Source organism: Sinohyriopsis cumingii, chromosome 4, assembly GCF_028554795.1.
Source record: "Sinohyriopsis cumingii isolate HCF-2022 chromosome 4, ASM2855479v2, whole genome shotgun sequence".
Lineage (NCBI taxonomy): Eukaryota > Metazoa > Mollusca > Bivalvia > Unionida > Unionidae > Sinohyriopsis > Sinohyriopsis cumingii.
Genome location: NC_142964.1, coordinates 119,279,847 through 119,298,024, shown reverse-complemented (window position 1 = coordinate 119,298,024; position 18,178 = coordinate 119,279,847). Strand labels below are relative to the sequence as shown.

The following is an 18,178-nucleotide window of genomic DNA, read 5'->3' as shown; positions in this document are numbered from 1 at the left end:
TTGACTGACACCCCAAGCAAAAAATCCTGACCACACCCCCACCCCCACCCCGCAAAAAATCCTGTAGGCGCCCATGCCTATCGATATGTCAATCTGATTTAAACAAGATCTCCAATGTCCTACGTGAACAGTAGAGATATGATTTTAATCAGATTGATCGATATGTATGCTTTGTATTGTTTGCATAGTCTAGTCCATGTCCTTGTATATTTAAAATCGGTATGCATGTCATCATAAGTATGTTATGGCCAGCCATTATCTTAACCAGTGTATTTAGCACCGCGTGTAAATGTAAAGTATATTGTTACTCGTATAAACTAACTTCTCTGCATTTTCTTTTTTAACATAAATTATAAATTGGGGAGAGGGGAATATCTTAAATGCACATTTGGCTAGTTTGGTTCCATGCTTCATATAGCGGAGTGCACGGAGCATCCGAAGCAGGAATCCAGACTATGCATTTGCCAGCCATTACGCAAGTGTATTAAGTACGAGAGAGAGAGAGAGAGAGAGAGCGAGAGAGAGAGAATTGTGGCATTTGTTTAATTGTTGACGTAAATTGTTGTTATTGTTTGTAGTCGGTATAATAGATAATAGCAACTATTTAACATACTTTATTATATAATGAATTTCCGACTCTAACAAAATGTTTATGATGTCTGTGTCCCGTTTTATTTATACTCCAAGTTTCAGACCCTATACATGACATAATCAACACATAGCGCCCCGATCAGAAATGTAACTTTTTACAAGTTTATCCTTGATGTTTATTCCTATCAACATAGACAGTACCTTACCTTGATTTCACAAACGTTAACATATGCCACTGTGTGGAAGTTTCTCGAACCTAAATATCATATCTAACGTATATCATTCACATTGTAAGTAATTTCTTTCATACATTTTTGAAAGAACACAGTCAAACATTATGGATATTTACTTCAGGAAAATATAATCTTTAGACATGCTTTTCATAAGCGAACGTAATTTTTCAACAGGCGAGATTACAACATAAATTTGTACTAAGTATTTGTTGTCTAATAAAAGGTTTCCTCCGTCATTAGTCTAATATTTACCTTAGAGCACAATGGATTGTCTCCATAGATCTTTCTCCCAAGAATATTATGTTATCTGTTCTATGCTAACAAAACTTTTCCTATTTTCATATTTTGGTAATATTTGCTGTAAACTGATTTTTATGCAACTCATAAAACTTAGATTGTAGTTGCAACCTAATGAACATGACCTGTACATGTTTTCATAGCAAGCCATGGCTTGATTTGTTTAGGTAGCCTGTAGATAAATGAATTAAATATCTCTTGGGGAAGTTATTTTGTAAATTATAATATATTCTGTATTTTAATCAAATCTGATAATATTCAGCCTGAATTAATTTAAACATTAATTTTGCATTTAGAATCAAGCCTAATAATCATAAAACAATCTGTTGAAAAGTTACTGTTATGCTGCAGAAACTTACAGACATTTTTGTGGAGAATATTATTTATGATGGCCTGTAAAACCTGAAAAACAGTCTAATATCATAGAGAAATTACTGAGGTTCTCCGATGCACATTAAACGTATTTTTTTTCAGACAGAACTCTTGCTATTTTTGATTGCCACGCTATTAGTGGTTTTTTCTTTAACACCATAGACAAAATTCAGACTAGCTCAGTCGGTAGTGCGAACAATCAGTGTGTAAGCAGTATCAGGATTTAATGCTAACGAACCTTTCTCCCTTCTCTCTCACCACACACACACACACACACACACACACACACACATAATACTTCCTGAAATAATAGCAATTTTATCAAATATATTGTACAAGACTTACATTGCTTTATGAAAGTTATAAATCTGTATCATTTATGATTAACTTTTAGGAACATTTTTGGATATATTTTTGGATATATTTTTGGATATATTTTTGCCTAATTTCAAATTGTTTTATTACGCGTGTACTTATTAGTTTTCAGTAACATGTTAGCGTAATATCTAAAAGGCAAAATTGGTTAAATCACATTGCTCAAAAGCCACACGAACCGTTTAACAGTTCTAAACAAAGAAGAACTGATCAACAAGAGATGGTCCAAACTAGATTTAAAAAAATAGATAATTAATAAATAGATTAATAAGAATTCATCGAAGGGACGGATGATTCTGTCTGAAAAGAAGTTCCAGGAATTCAAGATTAGACTGTTTTTTTTTTTTTAATTTAACTTTGCTGAAACCGATATTTTTGAGCGATAAGAATTTAACATTAGTCGCTGTGGCAACCACACTGGACGATAGATCGGTACCATTTTCATTCAGAACAAACTAAACACCATTAGAAGTGAAAACACCATATTGATATGACAGTCTATTCAGTAGTATCAGTGACACGCTTTTCGATATGTACATTGTGGCAGCCATATTTCAGGTCTGATATGTACCTTGCTTAGTTAGGACGAGTTACATGCTATAAGTAGTCTTCTGGTGATAAACCACGTGCCGATATTACTGACGTTTAGGAGGATTAACAGTAACAAGAATTTCAAGATGGCTGTCATGATAGCAATATTGAATGTAAGAACAGCGCCATTTTTATTTAGTACTAATTATGACATCATGAGAAGTCGTTTGGTGAAAAGCCAATGTTGTTGTGACTTTTCATCCAAGAGTGAAACCGATACGATTTTAAATATGGATATCAGATCGGCACAAGTCTTATTTAGGACCAACACGATACCATAAGAATTCTTCCTGTGAAACCCCCATTCTGATATTACTTACTGTTCAGGAGGAGTTAAGACTTTAAGATGTTTGCTCTGGTGGCCACACTGTAAGGCAGATCAGCATCATTTTCATTTAGGACCAACTTGACATCACCAGAAGTCTTTGAAAACACCCTGTTGATATGATAATTCATTCAGGCGCAATAGTGATAACAGTATTTACAAGATGACCGCTGCTGACTTTTACTAAAAACATCACATTGATATGGCCAGCTATTCAGGAGGAGTAGCACTAGCAAGATTTTGAAGATGGTCATTGTGGTGACTATATTTAATGTCATCACGGTACCATTTTGATTAAGGACCAACAAGACATCATAAGAAGTCTTCTGATGAATTTCCTATGTCGAGATGACTTTTCATTCAGAAAGATATGTGGTAACAATAGTTTCAAAATGACTGCCATGGGGACCATATTGGGAGCCAGATTGGTACCATATTTATTGAGGATCAACTAGACACCATAAAGTGTCTTGTGGTGAAACTCCATTTTATCTGACGATCTATTCGGGATGAGTAACAATAGCAAGATTTTCAACATGGCTGCTGTTGTGGCCGTATTGGATTTCTAAGCAGCAGTATTTTCATTTAGGACCAGCTAGACTTTGGGATGAATATGCGTGTACAGTTTCACGGCAATCCTGTAAGCAGTTTATGAGGAGTAGCGATACTAAACTTGTGCTAACGGACGGACAGAAGTCAGACGACGGACAATAAGTCAACCCATAAGCTCTTCTGATCGATTATGAGTAAGACTAAATATTTGATCTATTTATAATGATGTCTCCCTCTCTATACATTTTCAGAAGATCGCGTATGGCATGATCGTTTAACGCAGGATTGCTTGTAATTATGAAGTTGAGAAGTCGAAAGTGTCTGGTATACTGGAGTTACAGTGAAGCAAAGTTGCTGATATGTGTAATTTTTTTTTTAAATCTTTAAAAAATGAATACCTTAGTGTGCCAGAACTCTAATTTTCGTGCCAGCTAACACCCTCTGCTTGAAACAAGAGTTACATGAAACTGATCGGCGCAAATGTATTTTTAATCGATAACACTGGTCAACAGTGAAATCATTACTGACTTGAAAAGGCCCTAATCTGTAGTATTTTGGTGTGCCGAACACGAATATAACCGTGAAAAATTTGTATTGGCTCTCGTTTTGAAGATATTCATATACCTCATTTTCTATGTTTCACTGTGTAAATTTCTCCAGTAGGACTGCAGCAACATCCGGAATAATGATGTAACATTGCATAATACCATCATGCTCACATCATCCACAGTTGATTGCATCATTTTCTGATGCAATGCAATACTAATGCCATGCGGCTGCTGAAGTAAGTTGACGTCAGCAGTGTACTATACATGTGTAGGCCTATTATACTAATGCCAGGCGGCTGCTGAAGCTGACGTAAGCAGTGTACTATATAAAGCCCAATCAGATAGGTTCAGCATTTAAAATATTTTAGACGTTGTGCGAGACAGTTCAAGCTACTGTTACATAAAACTTATTATTTTATCCATTTACGTACAATAAAGAACAGTAATGCCTCGAAAGTGTGTTAATACCGCAGACAATTTTTGCTATATTTGTGGGGAAGTGACATTTGCCAACCAGAAGAAAAGTATCAATTCTCAAGTGAAGAAGGCATATCATCTTTACTTCGGATGCAAGGTTGGTGACCAAGACAAGCCTTGGGCTCCGCATATATGCTGTGCTACATGTACAACACAGCTTTCACAGTGGTTGAATTGCAAAAGGTCATCAATGCCGTTTGCAGTCCCAATGGTGTGGAGAGAGCCAAGCAACCACCTAAATGACTGTTACTTCTGCTTGGTTCCTCCTCTTTCCGGCGGAATAACGAAGCGAAAGAAGTCGAGAATAGTCTACCCAAACATTCCATCTGCATTGAGACCAGTTCCACATGGTGAGGGACTTCCTATTCCAGAACCTCCAGCAGAATATTCTCTTGATTCATCTGACGAAGACAAAGGTGAGTCGACCTGTTCTTCTCCTGGTCCATCAGCATGCAGTGATCCAGATTTTCACTGTGGTGCATCATCAACCCCACACAGAATAACACAGGAAGAACTAAATGACCTGATTCGTGATTTGGACTTATCAAAGAACAAGGCAGAATTGCTAGGATCAAGACTCCAACAATGGAATCTTCTAGAAGAAGATGTCACAATTACTGCATATCGAAAGCGCCACCAGCAATTGGAGCCTTTCTTCAGAAAGGAAAGTAATCTGATATTCTGTTCCGATATTGAGGGCCTCATGAATGCTTTAAAAATCACTCATGACCCACAAGAATGGAGACTATTTGTGGACTCTTCGAAACTGAGTCTCAAGGCTGTGCTTTTGCACAATGGAAACATTCTTCCATCTATTCCAGTAGCGTATGCTGTCCACATGAAAGAGACATACGATAACTTAAGGCAGCTACTGAATTCCATTGAGTATAACAAGTACAGCTGGCACCTCTGTGGTGATTTGAAGGTAGTTGCCCTTTTAATGGGACTGCAGCAAGGATATACAAAATACATGTGTTTCTTATGCGAGTGGGATAGCCGAGCAAGGGAAATGCACTACATGAGGAAGGAATGGACTCACAGGCAGAATGTAGCCATTGGAGAGAAGAATATCCAACACCCAGCTCTGGTTGAGGCTCAGAAAATCTTGCTACCACCCCTTCACATCAAACTAGGTTTGATGAAGAACTTCGTGAAAGCCATTGACCGGACTTTGCCAGCATTCCGATACCTGCATGAAAAATTCCCTCGACTCAGCGAAGCAAAGATTAAAGAGGGAGTTTTTGTGGGTCCTCAGATTCGAGAGCTTTTCAAAGATGACCGGTTCAACAACTTGCTGGAAGGTGACGCGAAACAAGCATGGAATGCTTTTCGCCTAGTTTCTACAAACTTCCTCGGAAATGTTAGGGCAGAAAACTATAAGGAACTAGTAGAAGACATGTTGATGAAGTATAAGAAACTTGGCTGCAATATGTCTCTAAAGATTCACTTCCTTCATTCCCATTTGGATTTCTTTCCTAGCAACTGTGGTATTGTTAGTGATGAACACGGCGAACGTTTTCATCAAGATATTGCAACAATGGAACAAAGATACCAGGGAAAATGGTCCACTACAATGCTGGCTGACTACTGCTGGACACTCCTCAGAGATGCTCCCGAACAGCTGTACAAGAGACAGGCGAAGAAATCTAAGATGTAGTCAATGACTTGATTTTTTATAGGTAGGCTATTACAGTTGACCTTTTACTATTGGAATGCATTTCGTTATGTAAACATTAATTTCTTGCAGATTACAAAAAAACTAGAGCCAATTTTGCAATTTGACTGTCATATTCGTGTTCAGCACATAAAAATTGATAAGAATTGACTAATTTTATTTCAGTAACATGACTTTTGTAAAAATTTGTTGTCCAGTGTAATAAGAGAGGAATTTCAAAAGATGTCGACGTGGTAATTTAAATTATGTTAATCAATATACGGGTCACTAAGCTACAAAGGTTCTAACAAGCCACCCACCCACCCAACTGCGAGTATGAGTTAAGGAAAAACGTTTCTCGTTTCTCCAATACGATACATTACGAAAATGAATTCTGGTCATGAAACCATAATGAATATTCTTACATGGTGGACACTGACAGTCTTTTGTTGTTTTTTTTCTTGGCGGATCAATTGTTTGCTTACCAAAAAAATCTCATGATGAGTTTTAATACATAAACCTGAAGTAATTTAGAAGACGTTCAAGGCCAAAGTTCTTTAAAAGGTTTTTAAATCGTTGAGATGGATGACTGCACATAATTCAGAAACGAATACATGCTGATTCAAATCTTAAATACGTAGCTGTTAATTCCAGTTATGATATGGGTTCAATCAGAAGAGAAAGGAAACGAAGTTAAAAATTTGCATTATGGTAACAAAAACAGTACAAAACCGATATCTGGACGGCTTTATAACAAATGTAAAATACTTCTGTTGTAAAATTGTTAGCGTTGAAATGGTAAACGTTGGTCTTTCACTTAGATGAGGTATTGGTTTTGCCTGTCCAGTTTTCTCACAAGAATGAAAATCATTTAGTTAAAGTTGTTTGAGGAAGGTAAATAGGATCAAGGACAAGCTGACAAAGAATTTAAATTGACAAGAACTTGTTCAACTTTGAAAACATGTAATAGTGAACTGAGACGAGTTTCATAAACCACTCTCTATCACTCTTATATGGCTTAGTGGCTCTCTGTGGAAAGATTTTAATTATCACATCATTATATCTTGATAGGCTACCATTCACATCTTCAAGCAAAATTACAAACCTTGAAACCTTTAAAAAGATGTGTACATTTATTAAAAAATGCAATGAATTTTTTAGTATACAATAGCACTTAGTCGATGGAAAACGATAAAGTTTCCAAAAACCACCTTGTGGAAAACGTTAGCATAGTACAGTTTTATCACGACAAAAATTATTCATTAATACAGTTATTTGTGGGCAATGGAGAGAAACTTTATAGAAATAAGATGTACACAACTGCTCGTTAACAGCTACTCAAATTTAATAAAAGTCAAATCTAAAGAAAGCAGCAAAGCTTGAATACTTCCTGTGGTGCAAAACCCATGAAATGTTAAAGTAATATGTGAACAAAACAATTTAGTTTTTGCTGTTAAGGCATCGTTGCATTCCATCAATCAGAAACATTCGAATTCGCTTGCTCATTCGAAAAGATCATTTACTCGGCGTTTATGAATGAGTTTCTGTTGGTACATTTTCTTATGGATAAAAACCGAGAATTTTGTGTTAGAATCAAATAGTTATTCCACATGGTGTGTTTTTGTTCTTCACAGAGACCTGTAAGATTAATTTTGAAAATTTCGACAAGTGCAGCATTTGAGCATTTGAGGATTGTACAGTTAGTAAATCGATGCTTCATGTTTCTGAACGGTTAGCCTTGTACCCTGTGTGTGTGTGTGTGTGAAAATTTGCTAACAATTCCTGCCTCATGTTTAAAAATGTCTTCTGATAGAATTCGTAATTCAAAGTACTTTGGGAAATGTCAATACGTGTTATATAATATTACGACTTTAGACCGACTGTGACTCAGCTATTCCGTCACAGTCAAGTTCGCGGTTAATTCAAAGAGAACCTTGCCGCGGTTGTGAGAAACTCTGTTTGTGTTCAATCAGCCATTGACGTCACCGGTCGGCTTAGGCTTAGAGACCAGAAAACCAGACATTATAACATATTAGTGCTACTACCCCAGACAGTTTTCAAAGAGACCACCGGTATCTAACCAGAACTAAAATAGTCAACTTTTGGGCGGGTTTCAAGCGCAGCCAAATATTATCCTGTTATATTCAGTTTGGAAGAATCTATACAGTTTCGGATCTGACTAAAGAAACATTACGTACTCCGAGAGCAAATTGGGCACTCGCAAAAAAGAGCGGGAAAAAGGAAAATCCAGAACTGCCCTCGGCGGTAGGAAATACTGATGGCACTGAAGGCCCAGCGAATTTCGATTGATGGATTACAAGACGCGGGTTTTAACAAGTACATCTTATATCCCAAAACCCCCGAACATTGAAGTTAATGGGATCAAGGCAGACGTAAGCATAACAACGCCAACAGAGGTTGAGGCAAGAGTCACAGACGTTACTGTCTCGGGCCTCCCTCTAGAAATAGAGAACAAGGAAATAGTAGATAAAATTGAGAGGATGTTAAAAACAAAAGTGAAGAACAATATGATGGTCACAATGTGGGGATTCATGGATGTTAAATACGGGGTCAGAATAATGACTGTACCAAAGAAGGACGAAAAAAAAAAAATACCAGCGTACTTTTATGTGATGGGTTTTGCTAAAAACGTGGTACAGGGGGTGTGAGCATGACAGGGTCTGCCCCCGCCGTCGGCAAACTGGGCACAGTCCCAGAGAATGCAAAACCCCGCCAGCAGCAGCCACTTACGCCAACAAAGTAGCAAACAATATAGTAAACTTGAACGAAAATGAACAAGTAAACATACAGAGATTGGAAATATGACATCAAAAATAAGACGAGACAATACACCTAATGACGAACTATATACAAATACTGAGGAGATGAATAATACTAAACAGAAGGGGGATACGCTGGTCAGAAATGAAGATGAAACATTGGAGACCACGCATATCACACAAAACCCCAAATATTGACGTGACTGCAACTATGGGGGATGAAAACTCCCCAAAAAGTCAGAAATCGGAAAATTTCCTGAGCCCGAATAAAACGGGAAAGATGGTCACACCCTACAAGGAGCACATCGTGTTAATAAAATAGATTTGCCCTCTTAGAAGAAGAGGAAACCTCATTAGATGGAGAGCTCCCTCAAGAAGAACACAGTCCGGTGGACCTTATTGGTATCAAACCATTAACGTCAACACCGGTCCCCAAACTAAGGCTAAAAAAAAAAAAGACACAATTCATGTCAAGCTCGTCACAGGGCAGCAACATCACCCTGTCAGAGGGCAAAACGCCACAAATGGCAACAACTGGAAATGCTGCCACAGACACAAAAAAGAAAAGAGGGGGAAAAAAGCCAAACGGTCAATCAATACAAGACAAAGAAACGGACAGTGACGAAGACGATGGAAGTACGGACGAAGACCAAAAGGTTGTTCTGATCTTACCTTCGGTCAATGGTGGAATCCAAGACTATCCGAATGCAAACGGCACTGTCGGACCAATTCTTGTCCAGACGTCAAAATCGCCGAACAAGTGTTGCATTTTCTCCAATATGTCACAAACTGAACGAAGTGTGTCGAGCTGTTTTGAAAACTGAACTATTCTTGATTACGACTGGCATACGCAATTAGGATAAACTGGCAGGGTTAGAGCTACCGATGGGTGCGGACGCGTGTCTTCCCTTGTGTTATATTGGTACAGGTTAGACTCCTAATTTTCTTTGTAACGAACCCCTGTGCGTGAGAATAGGCAATTGCGCGAAGGCGTAGGGCTGGAAGAATAGGCAGTTGTGTGAAGACGCAGGGCCGGAGACGGAAACAAGGGTACTGGAAGTACTGAATCGGGACACAAGGCGGGAGTTGCGGATGAGTAACATAGAAGGGATACGGGAATGAAACACTCTAACCTTTAATTTCGCGTGGTAACTGGCAATTTGAATAGGTCTTTGTATTTATTGAAAGAAATTGCTTGGAAAAATTGACCTGTAATTTTTGAAGAGTGTGAATAGCTTATTAAATTTTTATACCTTTCACTTTTTCATTTTATATATTTATATACCTAGGCCCTTGGCCTTGCTGATGGGGGCTCGGAGCTATTTAATCTTTTAAGTGTCCGTCCTTCTCCGGTGCTAGTAATAATATCGTAGGGGGTATGTCTTGGGATATGTGTGGAAAACGTTTTGAAGTTACCTCCCTTTGACCACAATAATTATTAGTAATGTTTGTTGAATGGGTAGAGGGGGCGCTCACCAGTTATTAAGTACTTTTGAGAGAGTGACGTATGTAAGGTGGAGTTGTTTGCATTTAAAACATGCACAATGGAGAGAATGTTGGCATACCTCTATGCTACATTAATGTAATGTGGATGATATTTCTTTGGATATTGTACTTTTGGAAAATGTACATGATTTAAGCATACTGCTAACTAAAATGACTACTCCCTTGTGCTAAAAAATCAGCCTGAATTAGCATAAAGTACACTATCCATAGCAGCTATTAAAACAGGGAAAATGAATTTTGCCAGACTAGACAATACAGGATCTGAAAGTGCAGTGAATGAATTACCAAATATATAAAATGTAAAATGCGGTCTTTTTTTTAATACAATTTACCTCTGAAGTTCAGGAAGTGAAAATGGCCAAGTGGAGCATGCACTTTTTTGAAAGGAGTAAGGCCAAGGTGTATATTCTATAACCTATATTGCACCCATCAATCATACACCAAAATAAAGGGAATTAGAGGTTCTTTGAATTATACCTAAGATATGCAAGGTCTTTTTTTAATAGCCAGTATAACCAGTGAGGAAAGCCAAGAAAATTCTTTTTCTTTAAAATTCCAACAATCTGCAAAATACAAAACTGTAGAGCGCCACCTTGAAGTGAACGGACAAATGCCGAGACAAGAACAATAACTGATACACACAAAGGCAATAACTCTTGCTGAGAATCATAAATCTAATTGTTTGCCATGACCAAGGACCTAATGTCTGAAATTTATTTCGGCAGGTGAACCAATTAAAATAACAAAAGTTGCTTTCCGTTCCGATTAACTTGAAAATTTTGTTAGTACAATTTAAATGTGAAATTTTACAATTGTTTTTCAATAGTTCCAGACACGTCTTGGGATATATGTGGAAAACATTTTGAAGTTACCTCCCTTGGACCATATTAATTGTTAGTAATATTTGTTGAATGGCCTTAAGTGAGCGAACAAATGCTGAGACAAGAACAATAAATGAGACTAAATAATGAAGCAGGTGTAATAAAATCACACTTTAAAACGTTACTAAAGCCTAATTGTCAGCACCCGAAGTGTACGTGTTCACAGTTGCACTAGACAGTTTCTTGCTGTTTTGTCGAGGACGACTTTTGCGACAACCGGTCGAGGTCTTCGGATCTTGATCGCATCTGGGAGGGAGTCAACCGGGTGAGAAAGTTCATCACTTCTGCTTTGCTTAAAGTGGACGTTCCTTTGTATTTCAAAAGGCTCATGGCAGTGTGACTTCTATAAAGGCGATCCGTGATTTCATTTACCTCCTTTGCTGTCCTGGGACGATTACGTAATAGTTGGTCGATGCGGTCCCTGCGATCTTCTTTCGCTGACATAGATGTTTTGGGCCTTTCAAACGACTTACTTTTCGACCTAATCCAAATAAGGGAATCTTGACTGTAACTTCCTTTTGTTGTATACAATCTAGTGGTGACCTCATGTACTGTCGTATTGGGTACATGCTTAAATGCCGGAGCCTTTGGGAGGGAAACACCATATTGAGGAACATATTCATAAGTTCTTCTAAGATATTTACCATACACGCGATGCATGCGCTGCTGCTGATTTCGGTCGATGGGGTCAATGGGTGTGGTGTACCTGCAGACTCTGAAGCGAACTTCTGTGGGATGCCCGCTGTATATGTGTCGAATATCGTTGTCCAGTACTTGGCCATGAGATAAACTGAATCCTGCCGACATTTTGTCTTGTATCACGTTCTCTGTTTCCGTAAAACAGAACTTTCTGCCAATATAACTTGTTGCAGTTTGACACAGTTCTTCAAACACAAAAGAAGTCGTAATGAAATGATGATTATTCCTACTAAAACCTGTTCAATTTTCTGGCTGTTCTCGAATTGATTGTCACCACTTGAAGCAACATCTCTGAACGTTAACGCAGATTGAAACCTGGAATATGGTAGGAACACGGTTGCTTAAAAAGAAGCCTTAATATGTCAATAAAAGACGGTCAGAATGTCCTTTCAGTATAAGCTGTGGCGAAAATTTTAAAATCCATCAAATGAACAGTGTATGAAGGCTTCCCATATAACATAATAATAATTTGTTTATGTGCCGTCGCTTGAGGTCTCTAACAGAGAGTGAACGTGTTCAAGCACTGCTAACGTTGACTTTGTCTTTTGTGAAGCAATTTAATGTCTACAAATAGAATGGCGCACTGTTGTTGCTCGGGTGAAAGATATTGAGACGTATTTTATGTTTCGCTGTTTTGCGTAAATTGAAAGCGTTCTTTCTACCGCGATCATGGCAATGAGAAACAATAATGTCCCTTTTGAAACGGGTTTCATTGTTCTAGCCCCCATGCTGTATGTTTACACGGCTGAAATATTAACAATCAGTACCTCTTATGTTAAAGTTCAAATGTAAACAGTAACGGCACTGAATGAAGCCTTCTTGTATGTATGTATGTATGTATGTATGTATGTATGTATGTATGTATGTATGTATGTATGCAGGTAGGTAGGTAGGTGGGTAGGTAGGTAACAATATAGGCAGGTAGGAATGGAGCTAGGGAGGTTGTGATGGTGAGTGGTATTTATCTATCTTCTTTGTGTTGCCTATCTTCGTTGACATTTGAAAGTCCACATCGGCCGACTGATCGCCATATAAACCCAGATATATCTTCTTAAACGACCGGCGACCTGGCTCCTGAGTGTTCGAGGGCACACACACACACACACACACACACACACACACACACATAAACACAGTCAGCTGTGTGACGAGACAATCATTTCCGCACCGATAACAGATTATAATACTGCGTCATTATTAGTAATGCGTAAAGAGTTTGAACGTGTAATGACATCATATGACTTATTTCTTTAATCATATAGTTCATTCATAGATCGACATGTGGATGCATATACAGAGAGACAGGCAGACAGACAGACAGACTAAAGCATTGATGGTTACATCTTAGGTAAGTCCTTTGATATGTATGTCTCACATAGTTACATATACTAACATTGTAATTTTCTTCAGAGATGCGATTTTTTTAGTGTACATCTCGATTGTAACGCTCAGTAACGTCACATCATACAAATATTCATGACCATATTGCTTCTTGTTTTTTGTTATATTTTCGACCGAGGACATGGCAAGATTATTGTTGAATAGACATAAATCAAATTATTCAACATCATTCAGTTAATTGGAGGGGGGGGGGGATTTACCCGGTGGAGGTATATCTTTGTTTGCACGTATCCGTTTCAAGACGTCGATTAAGTGTTGATGGCTCAATAAAAACAAACGAGAGTGCCAAGAGTGCTCATATAAAAACTGTTAACCGTTCACTGATTCATGACCTACCATCCCGACAACCCCAAAGTAGTTAAAATCATCGGGAAACACTAGCCCATCGTAGAATCGTGTGACGCACTAAAGATAATACTCCCGAACAAACATGTAGTAGCCTACCGGAGACCAAAAAACTCAAAGACATCCTGGTCAGGGCGAAGTTAACGCCAATCACTAACCAAGACCACACTAGTCAATCTGGTCCCTGTGGCGATAAAAGGTGCAAAACCTGCCAACATATGATAGAAACCAGGACTTTTTCTAGCACAGTAACTAGAGAAAAACTGAACATACATGGATCAAACAAAACGTGCAAAGCAGAGAATGTAATTTATCTCATCACATGTAAGATCTGTAGCCCTCAGCATGTAGGAGAAACTGAAAAACTACACAAAAGGATCAACCTTCATAGATCTGATTGGATGACAAAGAAGCTGTACAGGAGCCCAGTCGCAGAACACTTCTCCCATGGCCACACTTTCATTGATATAAGACTTATAGCAATTGATCACAACCCCAAATGGATTTCCGAAACCAGGAAAGAAAAGGAATCTTATCGGTTACGCTGCCTTAGAACATTGAACCCAAGCAGTTTAAACCAAGAATACTAGAAAAAGACAGCCATTCACAAATAAAATTACTTTTTCGCAGCCGGCATTTTCTCTTTTCAATAATTCTCTAAATTTGCTTATTAGTCACCCAAAAACCTATAATTACAACTATAACAATGAAATATCCGGGATATAATTTGCGCTTACATAAATTTACATAAAATAACAGATGACGCTATGGCTCATCGATTTCAAGGTCAAAAGAAAATATCTTTCAGAATCCGCAACAAGATATATATATATATATATATATATATATATATATATATATATATATATATATATATATATTATTTCTTTCACCTTAACGAAGGCCTAAACTTAAAACGTTTCATTAATTAGTATTGTGTTCCTTTGTGACCCATATATTTATGCTCCCTCCCCTTTCTTCTCCCTCTCTCTCTCTCTCTCTCTCTCATAGTTTAGTGTAATTTTAAAATAATCCAGTCATGAAGGCAATTGTTTTTGTTTTGTTTCTGTTGGCTTAACTGGCACGTTTAACACATTACTGACCAAGCATTAAAGCAATTAAACACGTAGTTTCACAAGGACAAAGAAATATGGCAAATGCCACCCATCTGCATATATTTCTGGAGCACAAATAGCTCTTGCCATCGATGAATAAAATGTAGGTCCACGTGATATTAATTTTAATTGTGAGTGTTACACTCATTAGTACAACCCACACAAACAGTCATGGTCCCACATAATACTCAAATAGTAGTTCAAAATTGTCTAAAAGATTATGGACATCATTCCAGTCTGGTCTGTAATTACTATGATAACACACAATTTAATATCAGACTTGCACTGTGCAATTTGGGATCAAGGTGTGTCGTGCATCAACGCCAGAATGTATGGGGTATACGTCCCTAGATTAGTTACAGTGGTGTCCATGGCAAAGATTTAGCTTTTCTCCTGTTAACGCCACACTAATACTGAGGGCGAACTTAGGATGGACGTGTGTTGCATACCAAAATGGGTTGCTGTAACCTACTTTCCATGAATTTTTAAGAACTTCTTAAAATTTGTGACTATCTTCCCGGTCTGGGCTGTAAGTTATATTCTGAAACACTTATTGACACCAAGCTTCTACTTTATACAAAATGCATGAGATAAGCAAGTATCGTGCAATGAAACTGACTCAGTGAGACCTGCTGTCATGAAATTAATTGTTAAAATGGTAATAAATATCTATGGATTTTAATTTCAATACATGTTCACTTATGGTTGCCAACTGAGGATGCAACATTTAATGAAAGGATTTCACCCGACTAAACTGGGTTGATGTGACCTACAGTCAACGGTTTATTGAACACTTTTAAAGATAACTCATGCCACAGAAGCGATGCTATATTGTGAGCACGTGCTCGCTAAAATCTTAAGTTATTATTATCATTATTATTATTATTTGGGCAAAATATATGCTATTAGCTATGTCTACATAGTGTCATAATTTTATATCAATACTTTCTACTAAATGTAACGACCGTTACATATTTACATAGGTCAGTTTGAATCAGGAATACATTATTTATACATGTGTCTTTTCTTAAGAAGATTAAATGGTGATACAATAAAGTCTGGACATATATTTTAAACATACTTAGGTATTCTCAGCACGTGTTAGATATGACCAAAACTTCATGATTCATTTAAAATATTATTTCTCAAGACTCCCACAGTTTGTCTCTTTACAAAAGAGTGAATTAACACCAAAATTCTTATATTTACAAAAATGTTTTAATCATGTACAAATATTGTAACTTTACTCCTGTCACTAAAATCAAGTAATAATCATTTTAGATTTATAAATAACAAGGGGTTTAATGAATCGTGTGATTATATAAGAAGAATTGCATGCATTTACAGGCCAAAAAGTTAACAAGTTAAGAAGATGTGTTTAAAAAATGTTCTATAATCAGATTGAAAAAAAAGGAGTAAATACGGTGTACATTTACATATCGTCAATGCGAAGTTAGAAGTTTGTGAGATTCCCTATGCAACGAGTAATCCAATATGTATAATCAGCATTTAGCTTTAAAAATTTTGAAAAGCAATTCTTAAATTGGGTTAATAACATCAGTTAATAACGTCAGTCAAAAAGCTCAGCCAGATTATAGTGAACAGCGCTGAAAGACTTTTAACAGATTATCATCGTAAAGAGATGCCATATGTTGATCTAGAACGTCATGCGACGCGAGACGTCCATTGAGATAATAAACTCCAGGAGCCGTAAAACGTTGATTGAGATGAAGTTCGTCAGAAGACATCAGAGGATATCCGTCTTAGATCTGGAAAACAGAGCTTGCTTGGAGCGTATTTCCGCTGCTTTGGTCGGTCGCGTCAAGCGAAACATAATTGCCTGCATTTCGATGTTAGTGACTTTCTTTGTCCCAAGGTATGTTGGGTGCTCTTTCTCCTTCTCCTCCCTCATCGATTTTTCACTCGTATTGCTAATTCCTTGGCTAGCAACTGTTGGTTTGGTCAGCCGGCTTACCATTCCGTCAATTTCATATCGAGATAACACTCGGAAAGCTGGGGCCCTAGGAATCAAACATTTATATTCCTGAATAAATTCCGATGATTTCAGAACATGTGTTTTCAAATGTTTGTTTTCCTCCTTTATTCGAAGTTGTTCCTGGGTCGGATACTGGTTTGAGTGGCGGAAATGAAATGCCCTAGGCTGCCCGCTGTAGATGTGTTTTAAATCCCTGTTCAGGATAGAATTGAACGAAGCCTTGAATTCGCCCATATTTGCTACTTAACTTCACAGTAAAGAGTTTATCTAAACCAAGATTTGTTTATGAAATTGAACGCAACGTGCTTTGTTAAAGGTTATCTGGCGGTTAAGTCAACTTTCCCGTTCTTGTAAGTCTGATAAAAGTTGATCCCGAATACAGACTGAAAACCTTTTATTCCTCTCGTAAACAGTAAATCACTCGTGTTTTATATTTTTATAAATCCATATTCCAATATTTGGGAAATTACACCATTAATAACTTATAAAATTCCTCTCCGTTACTAGCAAAAATAATGGCTTCAAATTTCAATGCGCTGTTCTATCTCCTGCATTAGAATGATTTAACCATTAGAAAGGAAACTACAATGTCGATTGCATTAGACTCTTTACAAAATATGCCTGTTGCGTGCTTCATAAAATAGCAGTTAAAACATCTACACAGCCCCAACTGATTATTTCACCCTAATATCAGAGTGTATGACGCATATAATGTATGTTTTCGAACATGTCAGCACGGCCCTTGTTACCCATAACTGGTAAATCGTAGCCAGTGTGCATATTAATCGATATTTCATTGTTGTAGGTGTCACGTTACATTTCCTCAGGTTATCACATATACACAAGAACAATGGAACGGCGAAGGTATGTCTTTCATAAACAAATCTCGATGGGTGTGTTGTAGCGGGTAGTTTTATAACCGTCTTTTTTGTCTTAGTGCAGTCAGATAGTATCAGTTGTTTATGCGGAACACATATTGGGCCTGGAAGGTGTATTTATCACCTTCATATCAAAGAGTATCCGATTTCAAATTAAATGGTGTAAAGTAATACTAAAATGTAAAAAAGATACAAACAATGGGTCATCTCTGATAATACCAATAGCTGCAAAATCAAATGATGCATTGTATCGATTTTGGGAATTAACCACACACAAACTGCTGATCTAACTCTAACGTCCTGTAGCGGCAAATCTTTGTCCCATTATATTGAGAGATACATTTTTAGATCTATCTCATCTGACAATTCTAAAGGATTACGTGATTAGAAAATTTTCCCACATGACGATGATCTTTAGATTATGTCTTTTTCTTGTTCTCAAGGCTTCTTTCTTGTGAAAATACTAGCTTAGTAGGTGAACTATTTGCGTGTACTAGCTAGCGAAAACGCAGAGAGAGAGAGAGAGTGAGCCTGGTGCCACTTTGCGAAAGAAATAGGTATC

At 37.4% G+C, this 18,178-nt stretch overlaps 1 protein-coding gene across 1 annotated transcript; it reads right to left on the bottom strand.

Moving 5' to 3' along the window:
- Positions 1 to 15,867: 15,867 nt before the first annotated feature.
- Positions 15,868 to 17,567, bottom strand: LOC149801993 (uncharacterized). The gene has a single exon (XM_089954373.1). It carries the CDS (start codon positions 16,970 to 16,972, stop codon positions 16,490 to 16,492), a length of 483 nt encoding a protein of 160 aa, XP_089810499.1. The 5' UTR covers positions 16,973 to 17,567; the 3' UTR covers positions 15,868 to 16,489.
- Positions 17,568 to 18,178: the final 611 nt, after the last annotated feature.

What these genes read in the sequence shown, in the direction of transcription:
- LOC149801993 (XM_089954373.1), bottom strand. Translation starts at nt 16,972, where the DNA reads ATGGGCGAATTCAAGGCTTCGTTCAATTCTATCCTGAACAGGGATTTA.